The sequence below is a fragment of the Anarhichas minor genome, unplaced genomic scaffold (assembly GCF_050575085.1).
Source record: "Anarhichas minor isolate MPS153535 unplaced genomic scaffold, ASM5057508v1 ptg000028l, whole genome shotgun sequence".
In the NCBI taxonomy this organism is placed as follows: Eukaryota; Metazoa; Chordata; class Actinopteri; order Perciformes; family Anarhichadidae; genus Anarhichas; species Anarhichas minor.
Window position 1 is genome coordinate 10303823 of NW_027466474.1, and position 25164 is coordinate 10328986.

The window sequence follows — 25164 nt, forward strand, 5'->3', positions numbered from 1 at the left end:
CCGCTGATAAACACTGCCAGATGCAGAGAGATCCCTGCACACAAACACACACACACACACACACACACACACACACACACACACACACACACACACACACACACACACACACACACACACACACACACATGCATAGATCCAGAGACATGGACACAGATACCTGGGAAAACTCACTGTGACATTTGCAGGCTCATTCAAATTCTGACTCCTGCATGCCCGACATGATGAAAGCAGCGTGCTGCATTTAATAGAGTGGTGAAACTACAACCTGTTCTGTACTGTATGTAGCATCCAGCATGACATCCTCACTCTACACACTCCTCTCAACTGTCAGGGTGAAATTATTGCCATCCGATTGGTCCCAGTCATTTGTTCCACCCCCAACTCAGCCACCCACTGCTAATTTCACAAGGGGCCCTATATCAGGAACCTCAAAGATGTTTTGCTGTACTTTTTATAACCCAGACTAGCCAGTTCCGTTTTTGAAGAGAGTTTGTAGCCACAGCCGTCACATTACAAGACTAAAGAGGGGCAGCAAACGATCACATGAACTATTAATGAGAGCGGCTCCAAAGTATCATTCCCTCCTTGCTGGCTTCTCCTCTTGCCCACTGTCCATCAATCAAAGCAGGCAGCGACGACACTGTGGTAGGTTTTCACTACAAGACCTCAGGTCGGATAGCCCCCATGGGGCCACTAAAACAGGGAGATGAAGAGAAAAGCCCTACTCGTGAAAGCCATCCAAGGCCAGAGATGACGATTGTTAATGATGGTTTCCAGTCTGCAGAGCCACCAGGACTGTGAGCGGTTGTGCAACACAACGACTCGAGGGATCCTGTAAAAACTGTTAGCTTAACTTTGAGTGCGGCCATTAAGGAGGAAGTCAACATTAGCCTTTACTACATACATCACATTTAAGTGTTTTAGGAAAGTTTGATCCAACTGTTCCTTTATGTTTAAATAGGGATCTAAAGGTTTGTGCCTTTGAACTGAGTGTTGCTTTGCAGAGGAGGTTCAATGACTCCTCGACTGTTTTTATAGAGGTAAACAAAGTGGACAACTCCAACTGCTGTTTCAACACTTGGGTGAGGTTTGATGGGGACTTTAAAAGTACTTAACTGCCTGCTGGATTATCTCATCACCACAATGTAATGTAATGTAATTACAGCTGGACAAAATCCACCCAGAGTCTATTATGTTGGACACCACACTCTAAATCTTAGAATAATTACAAACCACCTGGAAACATCTCATTATTTGAGTCTCACTTGTGCACACAAACACACACACACACACACAGTTAAATGGGGCAGGATAGAACATTTGTAAAAAAAGTTCTTAATTTTCCTACTTTTTCATCCAATATTTGCAGCTGTTTTCTCTCCGTTGTTTACAAACGCTCTTTTTACTGTCCTCCCTTGAAACGTTTGTCTTGCCAAATCCACTTAACTGTTTTTCCCAACTTAAGATCACTTACATTGTCTCCTCAGATATACGGAGAAAAGACTCAAACATCATAACAATACTAATAAATAACAGCCGTTTATGATACTTTGGAGGAGGGAGACAGTGCTGTCAGTGGATTTAAAACAAATTATGTCTTAATCATGTTCTTTGCTCAGACTAATAGACATTTCTGGAAGGATTAGATTAACATTTTTTGGACATAAATGTATTCACTGTTTTTCTGAGAGTAAGATGAGGAGGTTGATACCAATCTGATGTCTGTAAAAAGTGTACTAATCAACACATTATATCTTCTCTGTTTAATATGTTCAAAGCTGAAGTGCACAAATGATATGTGGTGGTTTTATTGGGGTTACGTAGATTGTTTCCTTACCAGTCGCAGTGATTAGCAAGCTAACGTTCTTGGCTCTAGTTTATGAGACTTGAGAGTGGTATCAATCTCATCATCGATTTCATGGCAAGAAAGTGAATAATCATATTTCCCAAAATGGCAAACTAGGCATTTAATGGTTCTTTGTCGCTCTCTTTTGCCTTTTTCTTCATCTCTCCTCCAACAGGGTCCTCTTGGCTTGGATGGGAAACCAGTGAGTACTCCCATAACGAAATGTCTGAAACTTGCTTCAAGTGACTGACAATAGTTTGATTTTAATTCTGTTTTTCTCATCTCAGGGTTTCCCAGGTCCCAAAGGAAGCCAGGTACACCACCACACACCTTGTCTTGTTTTAGTTTTCTAATAACAACACATATCAATTACACTGAAGCGATTCATTCGCAGAGATTTCATGCGAATCCAGGTGGGTACGTGGCCTGTGAGACAGGTGATGGTTTGCTAAACTTCATCAATCATCTTTACTGGTCCTAAGGGAACATTGCAACTGAGTGAAAAAACCCCGGGAGCCGTCGTGTTTCTTGTTCCACCTCTTAAGTCATCCCAGGGCTCACAGCCACGGGGGAATCATGGCTCAGCTGAACCGGGCACTGAAATCCCCTTTGCACTTCACCTCTGAGTCCCATCCATCACGTTTCCCCTGAAACCCTGCCGCGCCCTCCAGACACACCCATGTGTAGCGTGGAAACAAGCGAAGCAGAGCGAATGGGTTACACACCAGTGAGAAAAGTGAGGGAGAGAAAAGGGTTTATAACCTCACAGAGGCTCTTTAAAAAGTCATTATAGTACCCTCTCTAACCTCCCCCCTCCTTTGCCCACGAGAAGGACGAGTCATCTGCTGAAATGTAAACCCCTCACAGCTTAATGAGAGCTGTTTGAAAAGCTCCTTTCCAAACAACGTTAAACTGTTGTTTCCTACAAAATGAGACCTCAAGCTGAGTCTGTCCTTTAAAGAGGACTCTCCCCATCGCCGAGCGTCTGCCGTAAAACCGCAGCAGGTGTGACAAATACCACAGGACCAGAGTCGCCTAAGTACACACGGGATGCTAGGTGAGATGAAAACAAGAGGATAAAGGATAAAAGCAGTTTAATTTGTTGTTGGATGACGGCCAGGGGAGTCGGAGGGTTATTCTACAGGAATAAATCAAGTTTAAAGGAACACTGACAACGAGTTCAACAACCATAAACTAAAAAAGAAATTCATCAGTAGATGAAGTTCATTCAGTGTCATGGATATAGATAAAAACAAGGTCAATGATGAAACCTTTTATTTTTCCCACTTCTAAAATGACAGAAATAATAGAAGATATTTTTAACATAAAACCTTTTGCAAGCATAGACACAAAGTTATTTCACATTCTTACTAAAAGCATTACAGATTAAAACCAGGGTAAAACTGACATCAAAAACTACACATTTGTAATAAAGGACAACTTCCAAATTTAGTTGCTCAACATTTTGGATCCCTTTAGAAACATTGGGATCTCAACTAGAATTTAAAATAAAGTTAGCTTGATTTGAACAACGTTTGACTGACTGTATATTTGCCAATATTGAAAATTGAAAACCCCCAATGATAATTACACACCTACTACACCTACTTCCTGCTCCTCCATATCTTCTTTCCCTAAGAAGGAGATAAGCTGCTGCTTGTTATCATGTAGCCAGTCACATTAACACACTGCAGCTCATCCTCTGCACCAGACCCCCTCTCAGCTCCGTACTACAGTGAAGATGAGAGAAAAGGGGTAACAAATCAGAGAGGGAGGTATCGCAGCGGATTGCATGGCAGATTTGGAGACTGAATAAAAGCAGAATGAGGGAACGAGTGTGTGAAATACAGGAATGGATGAGTGGAAAGAATAGACAGTTTAGAGAATAGAGTTATGAGAAAAGTGTCTGGGCTGTAAGATGTAAGATCTGCTCACAGTAGTCGCTTTTAGAGAGGCGGCAGGTGAGATCAGAGAGAGTCGTTCTCCCAGTATGTGGTGCCGCCACGCTTGGGGTCCTTGTGCCACTGAGTCAGGCAGACAGACAGACAGACAGATAGACCAGGGCACGGCACAGCCCAACCAATCTGTGGGCCTGATGTTCATGAGACAATGTCAAAGGCCCAACACACAGTGTCACCTTGTGTCAGCGTCTAGCCTATACATGAATGCATGGGCCTGTTGTGTTAGACCCTGTGTTTTTAGTTAGCGTTTCCAGCATTCCACGTCTAAAGTATCTTCCCCTCTGAGAGGACGACCGAACAAAGGAACATGTTGCCCCTTTCGGTTTTATCTCTCAGCAAAACAGTTTTTATCTCACAAAGAGAAGCCTTCAAAAGCATGCTCGCTCCAAGCTCATGTCATATGGTGCTTTTATTGTGAAATATGTTCAGACAGAAGTGACTTGTGATTGAGAAGTCTCAGTGGCACGGCTGCATTACTGCCTCGCCTCACCATTTGATTCAATGCTCCCTGCAAGCAGCCAGTTTAAGATGTACTGCACTGTACATGTTGCTCGTGTGATTTATTATTTATCTTGACCAACTGTCTCCGATTATCTCCTCCCTCCTACAGGGACTAGCCGGACCCAAGGGAGAAAAGGTATGCTTCAATATGGACTTCGACTGCCCTGCCAGACAAGTCAATGATTTTACTGTACACACACACTTACGCATAACCTCACAGGTGTTCTCTGCAGCCCTCCCACGTTCACGCTTTCACTGCACGCCCATCAAACGAGCCATAGATTACATGTAGTTGTGCAGGAGCTCGTATGTCTCCACACATTCTCACGTCAAGGCACTAAAATAGGTCTACAGGCCTTCCGCAGGGCTCGATGATAGCCAGATGTTTTCCCGCTCTGTGAACCTCTGCCCGGCCTGAGATCATGTAAGTGACCGTAAGAGCTGAAAGAGCTGGCAGACGAGGCTCGTGCATGCGCATGCGGTCGTTTGCGTACGCACTGATGGCTCACTTTGTGAGCGTGTGTACGTTTTTTGCACTCGAGCGAAAATTGTCCAGATAAACGCAGCCGCAAGAACAACTGCAGTAAACAGCATCTGTCAGAGCAGGATTCAGGTTGATGAGCGGGGATTGCAAATGACGGATGATGAGCGGGGTTTGGAAAATTGGCTCCCTTCATGTAATCATGCAAGTAGCTCTGTGATGAGAACATGAACTCCAAATCCTCATCAGTGAACCTACAACCCCCAGCACGTGCGCTCTTACTTTGACTTCCATCCCGTCCCGTCAGATTGTGGTCTATCAAATGATTTATGCATGTTGACTTCCTGAGCTGGTTTTTTTGAGTCTCTTCCTTCCCGTATTTAAGTATTAGTTTTTAAGCCTTTCTGTCACAGCCCTCTACAGTAGCAGTATTTCATTATATGCCTCGTCCTGTGTGCTTTTACACTGTTAATAGCTTCTGACAATTGTTATTTTCCTGTTTTTCTCCCAGGGTGATCAAGGAGACGTTGGACCAAGGGTAAGTCATGTTTTCTGTCTTTGCCTGAGAAGGTGAAAAGAGATGTTTGTGACTGTTTAATGTGCATTTTAAACGCTATTCTTTCTCTACAGCTGACCTGGCTGAAAAGGCCTTTCCTTTGATTGTTCTTTCTTCCTCAGCAAATCTTTGCAGTTTAAAGATGAGCTTCCATTTATATCTTCCTTACAGTTTTTGTCTTCTTTCTCTTTTTGTCTTTCTCTGTCTCTGCCAATCTCGTTTTTTTCACTGCCTTTAAGGTCATCAGACACTGTTTCCCTTTACATATTATTTTGAAAGAACTACAAGTTTAACACGAAGTCCATATCTAATTAAAGCTGTAACAAGCATTTACAAAATGCCTTTGTCTGAATGACAAAAAGCCACTAGTTATAAGGAAAAGTTTGGCATTTTGGGAAATACACTTTAAGATTCAAATGAAAAGATTGGTACCACTCTAACAATGCAGATACTTTACTTGGCTGTAGCCAAAAGCAACATCTGCAGCTATCTATCATGTGTATGTGCAACTGACAGTGTCTTAGGACTGCAGGAAAAAACCTACACCAACGCATCTGAGATTTAAACCCAGACCAGACAGAGTAACAGACCATCACAAATTGGAAATTGTAGAGTTTTTACAACATCTGAAAAACGACTCATCATTTCCCTGTTGTCACGCTGGGGGGGACATTGTGCACGTGCAAACAGATAAATGTGAAAACACATCTGATCACAAGTTTTGTCACATTGTGTTCTACCCACATAACATTCACCACTTGGACCACTTTTAATAACTCAAAAGAAAGTATTTTCACCCTGGGCTGCTTCCCCAGCAACTGCACCAACAACGCAGTTCGGCTCCTGTGATGAGGTTTGAGTTGCCCACATTTCCAAAGCCAGAGATGAGAAATTATGATATGAAAAGAACGATGGAAATACTTAAACGTCACCATCAAAACCAAATGGTTGGGGCGGTGCGCCAAAGCTGCCATCTAGTCTCACCCAAACTATGTTTTCTTTGTATTACGGAGCAACCTAGCTCTGCATCTGGTCCGTGTTGTCAGTGTTGTCTTTTCATGTGATATCATTCCACCCGCTATATGAGATATGTAATTATCTCCCGTTTGATTCACTGTGGTTTGAAAATAAGCCCCCTGTGCTTTACATGGTAATTTGATTTGACTCTTTGAAGAGGTCAAGAATCCTGAATGATGTTTTTGTAGTTTGATTATTTTTAGAATATAATATCAGGTCAAGGTCACATTTCCTCACCTGCAAAAAAACGTAGCTACTGAGATCATTTATGCATTGTTTGGGGTTTATTAAACCCAACCATTCAAAAGATTTTTTTGTCAAAGTTTCTCCATTTTCCCTTGGATGATGAATTGTAGAAACATAACGTAGAACAGAAATGATTAGTCACTTGATCGATAATTGAATGCAACAATTTGGATAATTAATATATATGATTGACAACTGGCAAAAGTAACCGTGGTTGCAGTTTCTGAATCGGGAAAAAGAAAAGAATATATATATTTATACACCTAAAGTCACATGGATAGCAGAAGCTAATATATATATATATATATATATATATATATATATATATATATATATATATATATATATATATATATATATATATATATATATATATATATATATATATATATATAAAAAAATAATAAAAAAAAAAAAAAAAAAAAAAAAAAAAAAAATATATATATATATATATATATATATATATATATATATATATATATATATATATATATATATATATATTTTTTTTTTTTTTTTTTTTTTTTTTTTTTATTATTTTTTTTTTTTATATATATATATTTTTTTTTTTATATATATATATATTTTTTTTTATATAAATATTTTAACTGCCATAGCCATACCGAGTAAAAAATAAAACTAAAAACTAATATACAGTATAATCGATCTATTCTGAACAAAAAAACGCTAATTAGCCAGTAACTTCCATATTGGCAGTGGCCTGTATTATGAGAACCATATGAGCCATAATAAAATGTTCATAAAAACCTCTTTAGAAGGCCTTTGTAGCCACTTGCTGCTTGTCATTATTATTGCTAACTTTCGTTAGAAAATAACCATTAAATGGGCTTCAGAATAATAATAAGAAATAGATGTATGCTCATAAATCTTCTTAGAGTTGGAGCCTGACAATAATGCCATAACAGTGTGTGTTACGAGTATTGGAATGAGACTGAATGACTTTAATTTTTTAGCAGAGCACAAATCGAGTGTAAATTTGACGGGGCTGCCCAGCGGAACAGTATTTATGATGCGGCTCAGAAACATAACAGGAATTCTTGATTCCTATCGAGGCGTACGCCATTTGGTTTCCCAGCTTATCCCTTCAGATTTTGTTAATGATGGTTTGTGCAAGAATTAAATCTTTTTGGCATTCAGCATTACATAGTTCTTCCAAATAGTAAATATTGCATTTGGACGAGGCTTCTGGAGCTTGGATGTCGTTGGATAAGTCTGCAGCCGAAAAATCTCAGAGTATCGCTTAGAGACACAGGCTTGGTTCAACACAAACCCTGCAGCTCCTAAAACTACTGTATTTGTGAATGAGGTTTGGCATCGGGGTCCATTTTTATAGATATGACTAGATCGGTTAGGAAATGAAAAGCTTTTGGACTCTGAATGTTTAAAACATGATTTTCTTACCAGCTATGAATCACTGCAGATAAAAGGTGGTGTAGTGGGAGTACCATCATCATCAGTACATAAGCTCAGTCATCACTTTGCCCTGATCTCAACATTGTACGCTGATTCACCTCTGAACTCTACGAGAGGATGAGAGAAAACATGTGAAAAACAGGAAGTGGCCATGAATCTATGTCAACCTGTGACTTCCTGTCAATCCATCATGTTCAGTGTACTCAGGCCGAATCTGGTCCCAGAACAGATTACAACTCGGGACAACAGGGCTGTTAAAACACAATCAGATGTCATAGAACCACCAAAACATGTCAAAAAAGGTCATGTGTGGATCTCAAAAGCAACTGGGATTGAAAGGCAAAAAGATGGTAGCCATTTTTCCCAGGCTCCATACTGTCACAAACATACGTAGGATGTTGTGAATGCATGTTTAAGTTTGTCTGGCGGCTTGGTTGAAAGATGAGCCCCGATGGGAGTTTCATCCACAGCCAAAGCCTCCTCTTGCCTCTCCCGCAGCAGCTACAAAAAGACCATAGTTAGACGGGGCTCCGAGGTTGAATGGCTGTTTGTCTTAGTATCAGCCGGTCTGATGAGAACAAGGTAAAGGATAAACCCACTGTGAAACAGCCTATTCTCTTATGAGAGGTTTAAGGAGCATATGTGTGCAGTATGTGGTCTCCATGGTGGGAACAGTGGGAATGAGTGAATGTGACATTGGGAAGAGAGGAGTGTGTAGGCAAAGAGAGGAAGAGGAGGGGTCTGCGGTGTCAGAAAAACCTCAGCTATCCAGCGCTCACCGCAGCCTGTTAACGGGAACCTCATGAGTGGACTAGCATCTCCAGTCTTTCTCTCCCTGCTATGCCCCTGCTGTTCTTCCTCCCTCCTCTCTTAGATCTTCTCTCCATCCTTCATTCAATGTGTTTTTGGAGGGAACTCAACCAGAGAAGCAACACAGTGCTCCGAACTTTGTGGCGGCAGACAAACTCTGCTCCTTTCAGCTTGACAGGCAATCATCACAGTTACTGTCTGTCGGCTGGAAAGAGCCAAGCCACCTCTGTTTGGTTTGGTCGCAAAGGGACGGAGGGGAGGCATTAAATGAAACGCACACACAAAATTAAATACATGTTTGAACAAGAAACCCAGGGTACAGTTTCTGAACAGACAAAGGACACAGTTACTGGGTCTTAGTTTTGATTTCTCAGTTTTAATGGAACATATGTCTCACTATTTGCAGATGATGTAGTTTTGTTCATTCTCAAATGTATATCTTGTCATGCTCTTTCCAACCCCATTGGTATGCCACAGGAAGTTATTCACCTTTCCCCTTGTCACTTCCTCTCTTCAGGGTCCTCCTAACTACGGCTCATATGCAGGTCTGCACAGTAATCAGATTCTCACCGTCAAGGTTTGTTCCTCCAAGCGAACTCTCCCGCAGTCCTCCCAGCCGTCTCTGCTCTCTGTCAGGCTGCTCATCTGTCACTATCGCTGCAGACAAATGAGCAAAACACCCTCCTTGAGCTTTCTCTTTTGGCTTACAGCTTCAGAGGCTGCTGAACTCTCATCTGTTTCCCCCCCCCCCAGCAGTTATTTCCCTCTTGGTTGGACTCTCATCTGCAGTCTCTTAATTACTATTGGTTCCTGGTTTCTTTACTCATTTATCCCTTTCTTTTCTCCCTCTCTTTTGTCCTTCAACATGCTCCATGTCCCCCCATCTCTTTTTCCACTCTTTCCTTTTTCTCCGGTATTTCTACTTCTTGTCCCTGCCGCACCTCATGCATCTCAGATGGTCTTCCCCAGATATGACCATGGCTTTCTCTCTGGAGACCAGTCCAATAGTTTTCAGAGACGTTTTCTGAAGGTACACTGCACAGCTAGTGCATGTGTGCACTTTTAATACTTTAACTAACCTTTTTTATGCATGTTCGGATTCGCAATGCATCGCCCTTCTTTCGTACTTTCTCAGTCATGTTGCATTTCATTGATTTCGTGGTTTCTTTTCATAATTTTCCTCAATGTGCTGGCTTGTTTAGTTGTATTAATATGACGTATTATGTTTAATTGTTTACAAAAGTTCTAAAGCATCCAGAAATGTAGCAAAACATCTTGGAAGATGAGCCACACACATTTCAGAGAGCCTCCAGAAATGTGTGCTTGTCATTACAAGAAGAATAGAAAAGCTTTGTTGGGGACAGTTATGTTCAAGCCTTAGCTTAATAGAGACATGATAATTGTCAGTACAAGAAAATAAGGATTTGGTCTTCTATTTGAAGGTCTTGGTAATATAATTTTCTTGAAAGGGCTTGCTGTACCATGTTGCTTGCCGCAACAAAGCAAATGCTAATGCACCACATGCTGGTATATAGAGATGAGAGAGTGCAGAGGAAATGTGTCACCATGTGACTATTGATACAACGCTGGGCCTACAGCACATCCCCTTCTGTGGTGAGCAGGACTTCTAGGGCGTTAATGGGTTCTGTTTGGCCTCAGCACGAGGGTGGAAGTCATCAGAACAAGACTTGCCCCCAGCTAGATGTAGATCCAGTGATGAAACGGTCTTTGATAGAAGTCAGGTGACGCTTGCATTTTTGTTTTCTGAAGCATAAACCGAAAAGAAACACCTCATTCAACAGATGGCGTTGTCCTTAATTAATGATTTCCTGTGTGTGAGAGTGCATTTGTCAGCATGGTTGTGTTTCACTTTGTGACTAAATATCAGTCTGACTCACCAGATGAGGACTGCTGCTATTGGCCAACTCCAGTCTCCAAGTGTCACTTTTTAAGACTCCATCATTTATATGACATGGGATGACTAGCAAAATAAGCTACATGCTAATGCTGGAAAAGTTCAATTATACTTTTTATCATCAACCTCAACTCTCCTCAGCTCATCTTTTAGCTCATTGTCTTGTTATTTTCCGATCTACAAGCTTACTGTTTTGATTGACTTGCACCATTCTAGCTTTGTTTTCGCCTGTTTCAGCTGTTTTCATGAAAACCCCTTTAAACCCACCGTATAACCAGCACAAAGACAGATAAACAAAGTCAGCAACTATCTGCTGGAGTATTGAGCAGCTAAACAGCAGGTTTCCCCCAGGAGTTAGTGGAAACTAAAAAGAGCTAAAAGAAGGGTGAATATTGGACTTAGATGGACACGAACATGGCTCCAAATGAATGTTGCTCGCTATCAGCTGAATGTGTGAAGCTGAAGACTAACAGCTATTCAGAAATAATGCTTTTTTTTCTTGTATTTCTTTCCCTTATTCTTCTGTGTTTTTCTTGTTCTTTTTCATCAGGGTGACCAAGGCCAGGCTGGACCCGCTGGTCCTCCTGGTCCTCCAGGTCCACCAGGTCCCCGAGGCCCCCCTGGGAACACAGGCAAGGACGGGCCACGTGGCCCTGCTGGCGAGCCGGTGAGAGCTTCTCCTCATGCATCACAAGAGACAAATGTATACCCACTACATGAAACAATGCACCCATACACACCCACACTTTGTTGCTGTTATTCTCGTCCTCCTTCATCATTCTCCTCCTTTTGCTCACCCTCTAACTAAGGTCACACCACAAAGAATGCAGTGATGTAAAACACCTCAGTCATCAGGGACTGCCGTTACTCCAATTGTGTTGACGTGTTAGGGTTCAACCCCAGGTTGAGACAGATTGCAAATATGTGTGTGTATGCTGTGAGTGAATGTGCATTTATACACATGTATTAAAGGGGTAAGGGTCTCTGCAGTGAATTGCAATGAACCCAAATTCTCTTGCCAGTGAGCTGTGGCTTACCTAAAAGCTTCCAGAATAGCAACTCTACTCCTGGCCTCATCTGGTTTGTGTAAGACAGTGGCCACAAAGTTCCCCAACACACCCCCCATTCTCCCACCCTCCTATACCACGACTGTGTTGCTGTGCACCCCAGAAACCGATATGGCACTGCGGCGAGTTCATGGGCAGTTTGCAGGCCTCGCCAAACAATAGTTGTGCTCCTCGCCTAAGGCAGTTTATGTTTCTCAAAATTACCTTTCTGCTTCCCAGAGTTTAGTTCATATGCAGCGGCAGCTTAAAGCTGTGGTTGTGGGATGGAAGAGAGAGAAAGAGGCCATGAAGGTAATCGTTGTTTAATCAAGTGAAGGAATGAATTTTGTGTTACCCTCAACTGAAAGAGGGCAGCAATAGGACTGAAGTAATATGTCACTGTGGGTGAGTTGAGAGATTACGCAGAACCGACAAAAGAGAAAGCCAGCACAGCTCAGAAAATGACTAAAAGCAGATGGGTCGAAGAGAGGGGGCCGTCCTGTAACCTAGTTGATTTCTGATATATTCTTCAAGTTGATAAAAGGCATTGCTAAACTAAAACAGCAAAAACAAAACAGCAAAAACAAAACAGAGTGGCGAAAGAGCCGCTCCATGTTGTGGGCAGATGTCTGAGTGGGCTGAGCAGGAGAAAGTGAGCGAGCCGGCCAGCGTGGGCGTCCTTGAACCGTCGCCGTTTGTTTCTTTAAAGTGGAAAGTAAAGGAAGGACAGCTCGAACCCAGTTGCAGGTAGTTTCTGTCTGATGTGTGGCCACCTGAAACTGCTGTGGCGGATGTGTCCGTAAATAACATATCTAACTTCAGGAAATAATTGAAAGCAAATTTAGGCTTGTTCATTTGTGGAAACGCATCTGACATCTGAACTGGTCTTCATCCATCCTTTTTCTGCGCTCAGGATAAAAAAAAGTGCTAAAAAATGATTTGCAACGGTGATTTGTTTCCCGCTGCTGTGTAGGAAAGATCAAAAGACAAGCAGGACGTAAGAGGGCTGAGAAAGGAGGTTAAAAAGCTGCTGGAGCAACTGAGGATGGAAATAAAAGAGGACCACATAGCAGTAGAGAGGATCAGGATGACAGTTTGTATGTGCTGGCAGAGAGCAGGAGGAAGAAAACCAGCTGGGGCACATCTGAGTAGCTTCTGCACATTATTTTAAAATATGAGGACAGAGTGGAAGGCTAATAACCTCCATTTTATAGCATGCATTTACAGCAGTGCAGTGAGTGATCAAGTAAACACATCAACTTGATAGCAGGGTGTGTGAGAGAGAGAGAGAAAGATGGAGGGCTCTTGCACTAGATCCCAGGAAGTGGTCTCTGCCATGGATGAGTTCATAGCAGATGTTTAGCTGCTCCAAGCACACGTCCACCTGGCCCTCACAAACTAGCCACGATAGGTCTGTTTACCTAAATAAGCCACCAAACCACCGAAAGACAGATGCCGACACGGAATACTCCATCCGATGTTTGTGTTGGGTTATCGCTCATCATCACACACCGAGTTCTGGCCAGGGCTCCGTAGTCATCTATTGCAAATTGAAGAGAAAAAAAAAGGCATTTTGAAAACAGATTGGTGACACATCAAAGTTGTTATTTTCTCATTAAGTGTTTTGATGATGCTGGTGGAGAGCGCTGTCTAAAACACCCGAAATCTCCCGTAGGAGCTCAATTGGGTTGAGACTGCGACGGCTATAGCATATGAAATCATTCATATCTTGTTTTTATTTGTCACTTGTCAGTAGGCTAAGTAATCAAGTCCATGGACTGGTCATGCCTTGTTAAACACTGACATCTAGTGGCTAAAGTGGTTTGACTCTTTAATGTATGTTTACCTGAAGTCTAGTAATAAGTTTCTCCTCTGTCCTCAGGGTTTTCCAGGTCATGATGGCGTTGAGGTGAGTTCAGTTCAAATCCAGTTCGAGCTATCTGATTGTTGTTCATGGATAACTATTATAAGTCTGGGATGATCATTTGTCTGTCTCTGGATAAATATGGTAAACTATTATATTTCTGCTTCAGGGGACACAAGGATTGCCTGGGAAGCCGGTACGATCATTACTAGATATCTCACCTTGAGTCAACTCAATTTCCGTACTTCTTGTTTTCCCCAAGTGTCTTGTAACATTCTGCTGTTTTGCTGCAGAAGCGTCATGTGACCAAAAGTTTGCACTTTTGACATTTATGGACTTTTATGAATTGACAGGGACAAGATGGTGAGTCCGGCTATCCGGGACCACAGGGTTCTCCAGGAGCGAAGGTACAGATAAGCGTCACTCATGAAAGTATTTTAATGTATCTGTGTTTTTCATGCATTGTGTTGAAGGTTTACTGTGTGTGAAAACAGGGCGAGTCCGGTACGGGAGGAAAAGGAGAGAGAGGCATGGATGGACTCCCAGGATTGAAGGTAGAAAACCGATGTGAAATTGCATTTAAACAATACACACATAAATACTAAATACTACACTATTTAAAACATTTAAAATATCTATTGTCTGAGAGAGCTCCACCATAATATGCCATATGTGTGATCAAACAGGGAGACAAAGGGGAAATAGGAGAGCAAGGCCAACAGGGACCCATGGTATGTGTATGAACAGAAACACTTGTATTGTGATTATCTTCAGTTGTTTGTGTATCTCTCATTCATGTTTACCTGTCTCTGCCTCAGGGTTATCCCGGTGAAAAAGGCGCAACAGGCTCCTCAGACATCATCGACTTCAATGGGAAGCTTCTAGACGCTTTCCAGGTGAGTGATATCAAAGCGCAATGAGACCAGATAAATGGTTGCATTATATATTCCATCAGTCATTTATCTCTGAATCTCAAGTTGGGCGTCAGGGAAAAACTTCAACAAGCCCAGAAATGGTATAGCGTGGTAAGAAGCACTGTTTTCTTTTCGAAACCGCAAAACTGAACACGTCACCCTTTTCTTCTTGACAGGCCATCGACACCATCAGTATTTCGGTAATCTGCCATTATTTCTGCATGGTTTTGGTGGAGTGATCAGTAACTAACACCTATAATGATCACACAGACTTGCATAAGCACACAGCCCGTGTGTATTTGCATCTTATCACACCTGCTTCAGCCAGTGGATCTATATGTTTTTTGTAGATGCCCGCCACCCAGAACTACATACTTCAGATGTATTGGATCTCACTCTAGAGGCTATAGATCTAAAGAGCATTACTGAATGTCCTTGGTCTACCAGGCTCTCTTGTGTATTCATTTGGGATAAAAACTCACAGCCCCAGCAAATATGGTACAGCTGTGCTCTTCTATCAGATAACATGCAGCCTAAAGAAGCATGCTTAATCATGCAGAAAAATCACCAGCTTTTTGTTATCCTGTTCTGAGTGTGTTTTCATGTTTCCAACATGCCTCACAAGATATGTGGCTGTAACTCGCTATAGGGCAGCATGGTGTTTTTTTAAAATGCATTTGTGTTCCACATAACCGAATGCACAAGGGGAATGCATTAGAAAGGAAAGGAGGGGAACCCCTCATCGTCGCCACAGTCTCAGTTTCATATCAGTCCCCTACACGCCACCCTTTGATTCCATGTACCGTGCTACATGCTAATAACAGATGGCTATCTCTGCAGTGGAATGTGTATTTGATTAAATACCACTCTGCGCCGGGTCCCCTCGGACCTGATCTGAAATGTGCTCCTGCATGCAAAGCTGTAGACAGCAGCGTGAGACAGTTACAAAGGGGTCTGTGCAAACACGAACCTGAGATCTTATCAGAAGCCTTTTGCCAACGCGGGTCAGTTGGCATCAAATCACACGCAAGGTCTCAGCTAGAGTTGTATTCATCAAGCGGGGAGTGCTCATTGGCCACCCAGCTCGTGTTATGATCCATTCACTTGTTTGTGTGAGAAGCCATATTGGTTTCATCCGTGGTGACATTTTATGTGATGATGAATTTGGTGAAGAACCATGCTGAAATTGGTTGCCTGTTACTTTCATCCATTTTACAGCTTTTTGTGTAATTATTTGCATGAAAAGCCTTCACTTTCAATTGATGGAATATCTCGGATCAAATAGTTGTTTGCAAACATCTATTGGTTTCCATGGTGAAATAGATGATAAACAGAAATTTAGAAATTGGAAAAAGGAAGAGAGTCCGCATCTGCACATCCGGGAGGCAACATGGGTTCGTTTTTTATGACTTCAAGATGTCGGAGGACTTCAGAGGGAGAAGTAATACGTGTAGTATTGAGCATGTAGAGATTAAGGAGCGTGATTTCAGGGACTGTCACTCATTTACTAGCGTAGAAGAAAACATGGGATGGATATGCTATTCTTCATCCATAGTGTTACATAAGGTCACAGGACTGTTTTGATTCTCCTCTTTTTGTGCAACGGTCTCATCTCACATCAAAACAATCAACAGAATTGAACATGATGCCAGGCTATTGTTGGGTACCGCAAACCCCATTCAGCACAATCTTTGTCAAATGAAATTGCTTCAAGGTGGTTGTGATCAGCGAACAGAGTGAAAGATGTGTTTACTGTCAGGCTTGCGTTGAGTAATCAATCAGCCTTGTTGTTTTGTTCATGTTCAAGCCTTATGGGGGAGTTTTTCCACCACTGCTCCAACAGCACACTAGCAAAAGGGTGCAAGAGAGTTTTTTGGAAATGGTCTGATATTTAAGGTAGTTTGACTAATTATTTTCTCACCCACATTCCCCAAAGACTAAGACTTTATGCCTTCCGTACAGAATTTGTTAAGTTTATTGCTGACGGACAAGATTGGTAGGAGGTCGGTAGAGTTGATGATTTCAACTTGGATGTGGATGTTTTCATAGTGATAGCAGCCTTGTATAGGGCTCTCATGGATAATTACAATATCATTTTTTGGGAATGATGCTATGCACCTTCCTATATGGATGGAATAAAATTACAGATGCATTAGGGATTCAAATTTTGATGTAGTGTCATAATAAAAGTTTATGTTCAATGCTCAATGTTGATATCGCACATTGATTAACAAGAGACTTATTGAGCATCCATTTATCAGGTGGACTCAAACATGACTCCAAAGGGATGCTAATGTTGCTCCATATCTGCTGGATGTGCAAATAAGCAACAGTTTGCTAACAAGTTCACTATATCAACTTAAAGTTCACTATATCAACTTAAAGGGTGGTGATGTTGTTATTTACAGCTTGTTTCCACTGCCCCCAAGTGGCCAAAACATTATTGCAGGCGCAGGATGGATCAACTTTAATTCATTCTAGATTAGACACGTCATAAATATTATCTGGGCATATATATCTTTTGCTCAATTTCTTTCTTTCTGCAGGGTCCACCTGGACCACCTGGACCCCCAGGCTCTTCAGGGGAAAAGGTAAGGACTTAATCATGAAATTATATATTATATATAATAGATACCGCCCAAGCTTTAGGATCTCTGTAATCCTACCAGTGCACTCCCACCAGCTAATAATGGGGCTATGTGATAAATCTAATTAGATTGTGTGTTAAACCTGAGTTTGTGTTAAAGTCATATTCATCAAATGAATCTTTTCTCTGTTTGTCATCTTCCAGGGTGAGCTTGGTTTGCCTGGGCCAGAGGGAGTCGATGGGGAGAAGGTATGGTTGCAAAATTACACACTGGCGGACTGAATGTCTTCTACCATTGTTTGTGTTTATTGTTGAACTGACTCACAATGCTTTGTCTTCAGGGACCTAGAGGTGACATAGGTGAGACAGGACCAGCTGGCGAGATTGGAGAGAAGGGAGAGATGGGACTCTCTGGGCCCGCTGTAAGTAGTAAACATGTTTCTCTGACACACAAACAGTGGAAAGTACATAAACAGCTGGGAGTTCATCTTGCTTTTTGTGGGTCAGGGTGTGGACGGATACAAAGGAGAGAAAGGCGACTGCAGAATAGAAGACAACCTGGTTAGTGAAGCACACATGCAATACAACATTCCCTCATGTGTGTGTATCAGATCAGTGCAGACAACGGCTTAAAGGACTTTACCAGTAATTGGGTGTGTTTTAGCCCATTTGTTACCATTTTGTAAATCTCTGACTTTTCTAATTGTGATGGTTTCTTCAGGTTCAGATGATTTCGCAACCAGGCCCACCTGGCCCACCAGGGGTTCCCGGGTCCCCTGGATCTATGGTGGGTACTTATAATCTCTTTCCAAATCCAGGTAGAAAATGTTCAAGTCAAGTTTGTTGTTTGCATCTGTAGCTGTCGCACTCACTCACACGTGTTTTTCAGGGGCTGCATGGTATGCCTGGTCCGAAGGTAAGACTGCAAGATCATAGTATGTGGTAAAGGCTTTGACATGTTGTTGGGTGCTCAGTGTTCCTGTCCTTCTAATGCAGGGTGAGCCTGGATTCGGGATAAAGGGAGAGAAAGGGGAATATGGTGCTCCTGGACTCAGAGTAAGCAACCCATTTTTATCATAATAAAACATGCTAAACCTAGACATGACACAGTGATGATAATGTACTTTTTAACTTCAGGGATTAGACGGTCCCCAGGGCACAACTGGGTCTGCAGGGTTAGTGGGTCTTCCAGGTGCGAAGGGAGAAAAAGTAAGCACCTGATCACCTCCCTTAATGTCTAAACTAAATTGTCTTCAATAAACCATTCATTATGATTTATATCTGTGAATGTGTGTTTGCAGGGCAGATCAGGGGAGCCTGGACTAGACGTGAGTGTCTCGCTAGGAATCGATCTTGACATTTTCAATTTGATCATTTTCAATTGAATTTAACTTGAATCTGTGTCCAGTGATAACTTGCCGTCTGACCCGTATGTGCTTCCCATATTATCTCCAGGGTTTCCCGGGTCTGATGGGAGGGAAAGGTGAACGAGGGGAAAGAGGAGACAAGGTTAGTTCAGAACGCAAAAAGATATATTTCATTATTTTTATTAAAATACTACCAATTCAATATTTTATCCTCAATGTTTTCCCCCCTTCCTCCTCACGTTCAGGGTGACCGAGGATCAGTGGGAAAAAGGGGTCTAAAGGGCCAGAAGGGAGAGCAGGGTCCTCCAGGCCTGGACCAGCCCTGTCCTGTGGTATGTCACATCCACACACACACACACACACACACTGTAATACTGCACATTAGAACTTTCCTCTCACCTTATACAGTACTTCCCTGCTCTCTTCTCTCAACACTGTTTCTGTCATTTCCTCTGTGTTTCTCTGAGTTTCCTCCTCAATGCTGTGAATGTGTAACTGGCTCTTGCTGACAGGGTTGCGATGAGAGTAAAGATGTGTCTAAGGAGGAAGGGCTTTCTTCTCCTCCATCTCCTCCTCTTCCTCCTTCCGGCCCTGAGGCCCCCTGTCCTGTGGTACAGTATCCCTATCTCCTTCCTCCTCCTCCTCTTGCATAACTATTTTTGCATCTTGCTATTTTCTATTCAATCTCTCAAACTCTGTTATGCATGTTCTGTTAGTCACCAACTCATACTTCATTATCTCTAGTTCAGTATTGGAGGGGTATTCAGTTGGTTGCAATCTGCAACCACACAGCTACAGTATATGCCACAAAATCCTACACACTGTCCCTTTAAGAGCCAGGCTAGCTGTTGCCCCTTGGTACCAGTCTTTATGCTAAGCTAACAGCTACAAGTAGTAGCCTGATATTTAACATCTAGATAGATAAAGATATGAGAGTGGTATCAATCTTAATCTAAATCTCTGCCGGAAAGCAAATACAAATAATTCCCAAATTGCTCCCCAAAATGTCAACTATGCCTTTAAATAAAAGAGGATAGAAACAAATGTGAATTAACTTAATTAAGTCTTCCGTTTTTTATTATTCTCATTTGGCTGAATTTTGTATTTTTTAGAGCTCAGCCTCCACCTTTGCTTTATTTTACAACATCAGTTTGCTGATAGAGCACCTTGGACATTCTCACAGTTGTTGCATGACTGTAAGGTGTGTTTAAGGACACATCACATGACATTTTCCGCCTTGTAAACATTCCACTGCTGTTCTTTGTCTGCAGGGACAGGATGGGCTGCCCATACCAGGCTGCTGGCACAAGGTCAGTGTTAAGAGGTTATTTTCAAAACGTGTTGTTAACTAATTAAAGGAGTGGCATTACATTATGAGACAGCAGATGGCACAGTCAGGGAGTAGTAAAAAGCTAACACGATGTGCAACCAACACATATATTAATACTCATAAAGTGTCAGCATTAAATTAATTGCTTGAATCTGATTTGATACAGGGGCATTTTGTAAGTATATTACAGTGTGTGAGCTTGTAATCATAAAGCATGAGTATTTAAGATCAATAGTTATTTATGTTTGGATTTTGATTTGATATGCCATTAATAATTAATCCCTACTATTCTTCTTTTGCAGTGATGACTAACCAGCAGCATGGAATCTGTACATATTGATATGGTATATATTGCAGTTGAATACTACACCAACAACCCACTCCCTTTTTTTTCCTTTTTTCATAAAACATTTTATATAATATATTGAGATTCTTTTTAACGAGGACATTTTTTGAGTCTACAGTATTACAAAAACTTTTTTAAACTTTAGAGATCCAGTGTTGTTGAGAATGCAGCTGTGGTTTTGAAGAGAAGAAACTGAACTGGCAGTTGCACTCTTACTTTGAAGGACAGTCCAGATGACAGTGTTGGAGTGCCTTGACAGTCTAGCGGCCTCACTAACAAAGCCTGAGTTGCTGCCTGATTGTAATCATGACCGCTGTATGGACATAATGGTGTGTGCACTCACCCAGTCTCACGGATGCTTGGCTGGATGGACAGATCTCTTTGGGAGTGGCCGCTGGAGGAATGTGGGTCAGAACTCTCCTCTTCTCTCTCTGTTTTCTGAAAGGAGGCAATGGCGAGACAGAAGCTCAAACGCAAGCGTCTCTCTCAGCCCTGAATGGGCGTGGCGCCTGGTGGAGAAAGGACACTTAAACAGGCAGAGAGCACGAGGGGCAGATTGGCCTTTTATGAAGCAGAGTGAGCCATGTAATGCCTCAGTGACATAATGAACTCTTGGGAGGGGGGGGGGGGGGGGCGACAGAGAACCCTGCATTCCCACACTCACCTGAGAAACAAAGACACACCTGCGGCTGATGATGTTGCACAATAGCTTCATAACCAGTCGAAGTTGTTTGGGAGTCACTGACGTCACTGGCACATAAGGAAGGATATACTGCACAGATACTTTGGACAAGTTGTGGTGATCTCTTGTATGGCTCTTTTGTAAAGGTTTTCACTATAATTCATGATCATAACAAAGCACAGTGTTGTTTAGCATCCTGACAGATTTATGACTTCCTCACTGAAAGCTCAAACTAAAGTAGATTCATTTTCATTTGCGATAAGCAGTCTTTAACAGTATTTCCATTTGAACAAGCCACTCAGACAAGTCGGCGAGTCTACCTTTTTAAGACTTGCACTTGTGACAGTGGTGACCTGTTTTCTTTTGTTATATTCTTACCAGCTTTTGTCCAGTTACATTTTGCATTCCTGTGCATTGCCATGTTTGTGGAATATATAGATGGTGAAACTTCAAGGCCAGATTTGAAGGAACTATTTACATTATTGGTAATAAACCAGTGTTTTTCTTGCCTTGACAAATAATTGCCAGTCAAATCATTTTTCTCTGTAATTTTGCTGCATTTTTAACCGTGATCATTATCCTTTAATCACCGATGAAGACATGTTTGATTTACTGTTGCCAGTTTGCTCTGGAAAGTGTAAGTTCTTGCTGCTGACTTAAATGTGTGTTGTTTGTTTGATATTTTTGAATCGATATAATTATTTGGATTTAAGGACTAACAGACTAAAGTATGAAATTTAAATCAAATGTATACACAACCATTGTTTTCAAGGTCTCTTTTTCAGCAGTAGACGACAATGGTTTATAACTGTCAGTTATTTTGCATTTTGAGTGTGTGCTTTTTTTCAATTATCACAAAAAAGTTTCAATTCTTTACTATCGGATGACTTTTACTGGTGTGTTTTGGTCTTTCAAATACATTTTTCTCAGATGGAATATTTCATTGGTGCTTGCTTATATACTTTAATGTACCCGTTTTAAAGCTATACTCTGCATATCCATTTGCAAAACCACACACATGTCCACCGTAACACACGTATCATTGTTTAAAGGAATGTTGAATATAAAGAAAACTTGGGTTTACTGACTATTATCAAATATTTAGCTACATGTATACAGGACAGAGATTACATGGAATCATTATTTGGTCCTGTGGACATGGGCAGAAATACATACATATGAATGGAGAATTCTGGTTACGTTTCTTAGTCTACGTAGATATTAGTTTAACTTTTTGATACGATATGAATGGCATTCAGAAATGTATATTCTGGTCGAGCGCTAGGCGTGACGATCAATCATTTACAACATGTTCATTGTTCGTCTGGATATGAACGGGCGAATCAGAATGTTTTATTGGTGGATGAGCTTCGTTCAACATACAGGTTGCTAAACATTGCTAATTCCAATTCTGGCCCACAACCACAAACAGTTGTTTTTTTTCTAGTATGATTGTACACAAGATCTTCAAATTAATGAGAGGAACACAAATAGATATTCCAATTAAGTACTTGTAGCAGAAGGATAGCAGTGTTTGTTCATAGTTCCTACTGAATCCAGAAAGCACACAGGACATTGGAAATGTTGACTTCCTCTTTGTCAATTTGTAAGTAAACATATCCACTAGCAGGCTCACATTATGTCTCAATGATATCAGCCACATGTCAGTGTAAAGTTGAATTACTGACACCTCTCAATTTATGTCCATATCAGTGGGATAAATATGATGAACAGTCCCACTAAATGTTTTCCCTTTAGTAGGAGAGATCCGTAGACTACATCGAATATTACACCTATACTGCACCACTCATTTATTAAGTTAAAGGTATTTTAGAGACTTTTTCTATAAAAAAAATAAAAACCTGTCAATGAGTTGCATTTCATTAAGATACAATAGAATAGCTGGCATACAAACTTTATTTGAGAATCATAAAAATGTTTGTTGACTGAGAAGTTATAAGCAGAATGGTTTTAACTGTAAACACAGTTCTTAGCATAATTTCACTGGAAGTTGATGGTTATCTGCCACTTAATGTATAACATATGTGTTTATTTCTTTTGCAGATTCTATCAATTTCAGTTTCATTAAGGTGTGATGGAGTCAGTAAATGGCACAGTGTCTGAATACAGTTGTGTTTTAGTCATACTCAGTATCACAGTATTAGTTTGATTTTTTTGTGAGAATGACTTTTGGTTGTGTATTTGGTTGAAAAGGAATTAAGCTATTTTTGTAATTACTTGTATAAAAACGTACAACGTGAAATTTGGTCAACTAAACATGTAGACTGAAGTAAACTCTCCAGTTGTATGTTGTTTTTGTCCATTAAATCATAATCATGTAAAAATATTCAGTTTCATTCATTTAACATTAATATAATATTAAGATGTTCTGCCATCCCTACCTCATACTGCATGTAAACACAATGCAATGAGAGAAAAAACAAAGAGGCTGTGCAAAATACACAAAGTAACACAATAGAGACATAATATAAAAAGAACAATACCAGAACATATGGTGTAATTTAAAGACATGCATGTAATACATATTTACACAAAGGCCAGCACACCGTGAGGGAAGGCTGCCCTGTGAGCTCTAGTTCATGCAATACGTTAGAAGAGACAGCAGCTTTCCTCACAGCCTCAGACTCTTGCAAGACTGAAAGCAACAGTTAAAAGATTAACAGTGGAAATCTTTCCTACATTTCTAAAGTTTAACAATCTCTTAAAATATGTGACACAGTCTCCAGCCATAGCAGCTACTGTATGTGAGGCTGTGTTCAGGGACAGAAGTGCATTGAGCTAAATGCTGACATCACCAAGCGAACACACTCACATTGACAATGATACTATGCTGATGTTTAATCAGCACAAAACACAAGGTAAGGCTGAAGCTAATAGATGGAGCTGTTCTTGGTTTTGCAGGTAGGCCAATCACAAACCAAAGCATCGTAGAAATTATAATTTTGACCTGATAAAGACGCTATAGGAAAAGTCAGGGATCACCAAAGTTATTATATTTCATCCTGAGGGGAACATGTTTGTCTGTATCACATTAAATGGTTATCCACCTCAGAAATAATGCAGATAATGTTTCCATGAATGCATTCTGCTGAATGTGTTGATCAATCCCTTCCACCTTGATGTTGCTGTTGGTCTCTGAGGCCCGGCGGAAAGCTCCAAATCAAAAGCTAATGAAAGTACCTTGTTAGTTATTTAGTTCAAACTCTTACAACACTTGCAGAAAGTATCTTCTGGCTCAAATATGCCTGTAAGGGCAGATATTGGTGTGTTACCCAATAAGCCATATTTACAAATTTCATCAAACAAATACAATCACAAATCATTCCCACATGCCCTCCATTGTTAGTTGAATGAGCTTGTTGTTTCCAAGTCGAAACATGTTGCACAAGTGGTTGCAGTTGATGAGGAAGAGAACATTGGATAAAAGGCATGCAACATTAACGTCTGCTTTAATTGTTTACAGCAACTCTGAATTTCCTGTTTTTAATTTGAAATAACAGCTTGTTTTAGATGAACAAATTACCTTATCTTTGTCGTGCAATGTTCATGACTTTTTTAAATTGATGCCACATGTTAAAGTCATGAACCATCATGGCATTATTCTATATCTATATTGCATGCATCATACATATGTTTGAACTGGAGGGTTTCTCCTCTCAAAAATGTATTGTTTAAATGAAATGCTATTGTTAACATTATTTAAGTAATAGCATTCACAATTTTTAGTAAATACATCCAAAATGTGTTACTTTTATATTTTTAAATATATATATATATATATATTCTGTCTGGTTAACAACAATACGTTCAGATGTTGGTATTAATAAATAGTTAAAGATAGCCAATTTGTTTTTAAACAAATTTTGTTATATTTATATATTCATTTTTATATTTCAAGAATAATATGTACATTAGTGCATATTGTTCTAAAAAGATAATGAAAAACTACAACTATATTAAAATTAAAGTCTTAAAATAATTCAATATAAGCATTCACATCAACATTCCATAACAAAGGGATGCAATTCTTAAACTAATTTATAATCCAAAGAGCGATTAAAAATTCACATTTGCATGCAAGAATGTGGCCTTTACCCACAATGATGACAGTCAGATATTCTTTCAGAGGTGACCGAAATAAACCAGATCTTATTAGTATTTTTTTACAGAATTATTTAAAGAATTCAAAGATTCATACAAATCAAACTTTTGATGAACATATAGCAGTGTTGCTTGA

General features: G+C 40.6%; 1 protein-coding gene across 1 annotated transcript in view; it reads left to right on the forward strand.

Annotated features, from left to right (window-relative positions):
• The window catches only part of col23a1a (collagen type XXIII alpha 1 chain a), a 110637-nt gene extending 87390 nt beyond the window's left edge, over positions 1-23247 (forward strand). Inside the window, exons 6-33 of the mRNA XM_076103355.1 lie at positions 2025-2051; positions 2137-2163; positions 4421-4447; positions 5304-5330; positions 9811-9885; positions 11321-11437; positions 13699-13725; positions 13850-13876; positions 14034-14087; positions 14175-14234; positions 14367-14411; positions 14499-14576; positions 14771-14794; positions 17141-17185; positions 17386-17430; positions 17523-17603; positions 17689-17742; positions 17903-17968; positions 18071-18097; positions 18178-18237; positions 18319-18390; positions 18483-18509; positions 18637-18690; positions 18794-18880; positions 19061-19159; positions 19820-19858; positions 20045-20053; positions 20670-23247. Of these exons, the coding sequence (XP_075959470.1) occupies positions 2025-2051; positions 2137-2163; positions 4421-4447; positions 5304-5330; positions 9811-9885; positions 11321-11437; positions 13699-13725; positions 13850-13876; positions 14034-14087; positions 14175-14234; positions 14367-14411; positions 14499-14576; positions 14771-14794; positions 17141-17185; positions 17386-17430; positions 17523-17603; positions 17689-17742; positions 17903-17968; positions 18071-18097; positions 18178-18237; positions 18319-18390; positions 18483-18509; positions 18637-18690; positions 18794-18880; positions 19061-19159; positions 19820-19858; positions 20045-20053; positions 20670-20720 (1431 nt within the window). The 3' untranslated portion in view covers positions 20721-23247. The remainder of the gene's footprint in view (positions 1-2024; positions 2052-2136; positions 2164-4420; positions 4448-5303; positions 5331-9810; positions 9886-11320; positions 11438-13698; positions 13726-13849; positions 13877-14033; positions 14088-14174; positions 14235-14366; positions 14412-14498; positions 14577-14770; positions 14795-17140; positions 17186-17385; positions 17431-17522; positions 17604-17688; positions 17743-17902; positions 17969-18070; positions 18098-18177; positions 18238-18318; positions 18391-18482; positions 18510-18636; positions 18691-18793; positions 18881-19060; positions 19160-19819; positions 19859-20044; positions 20054-20669) is intronic.
• Positions 23248-25164: the final 1917 nt, after the last annotated feature.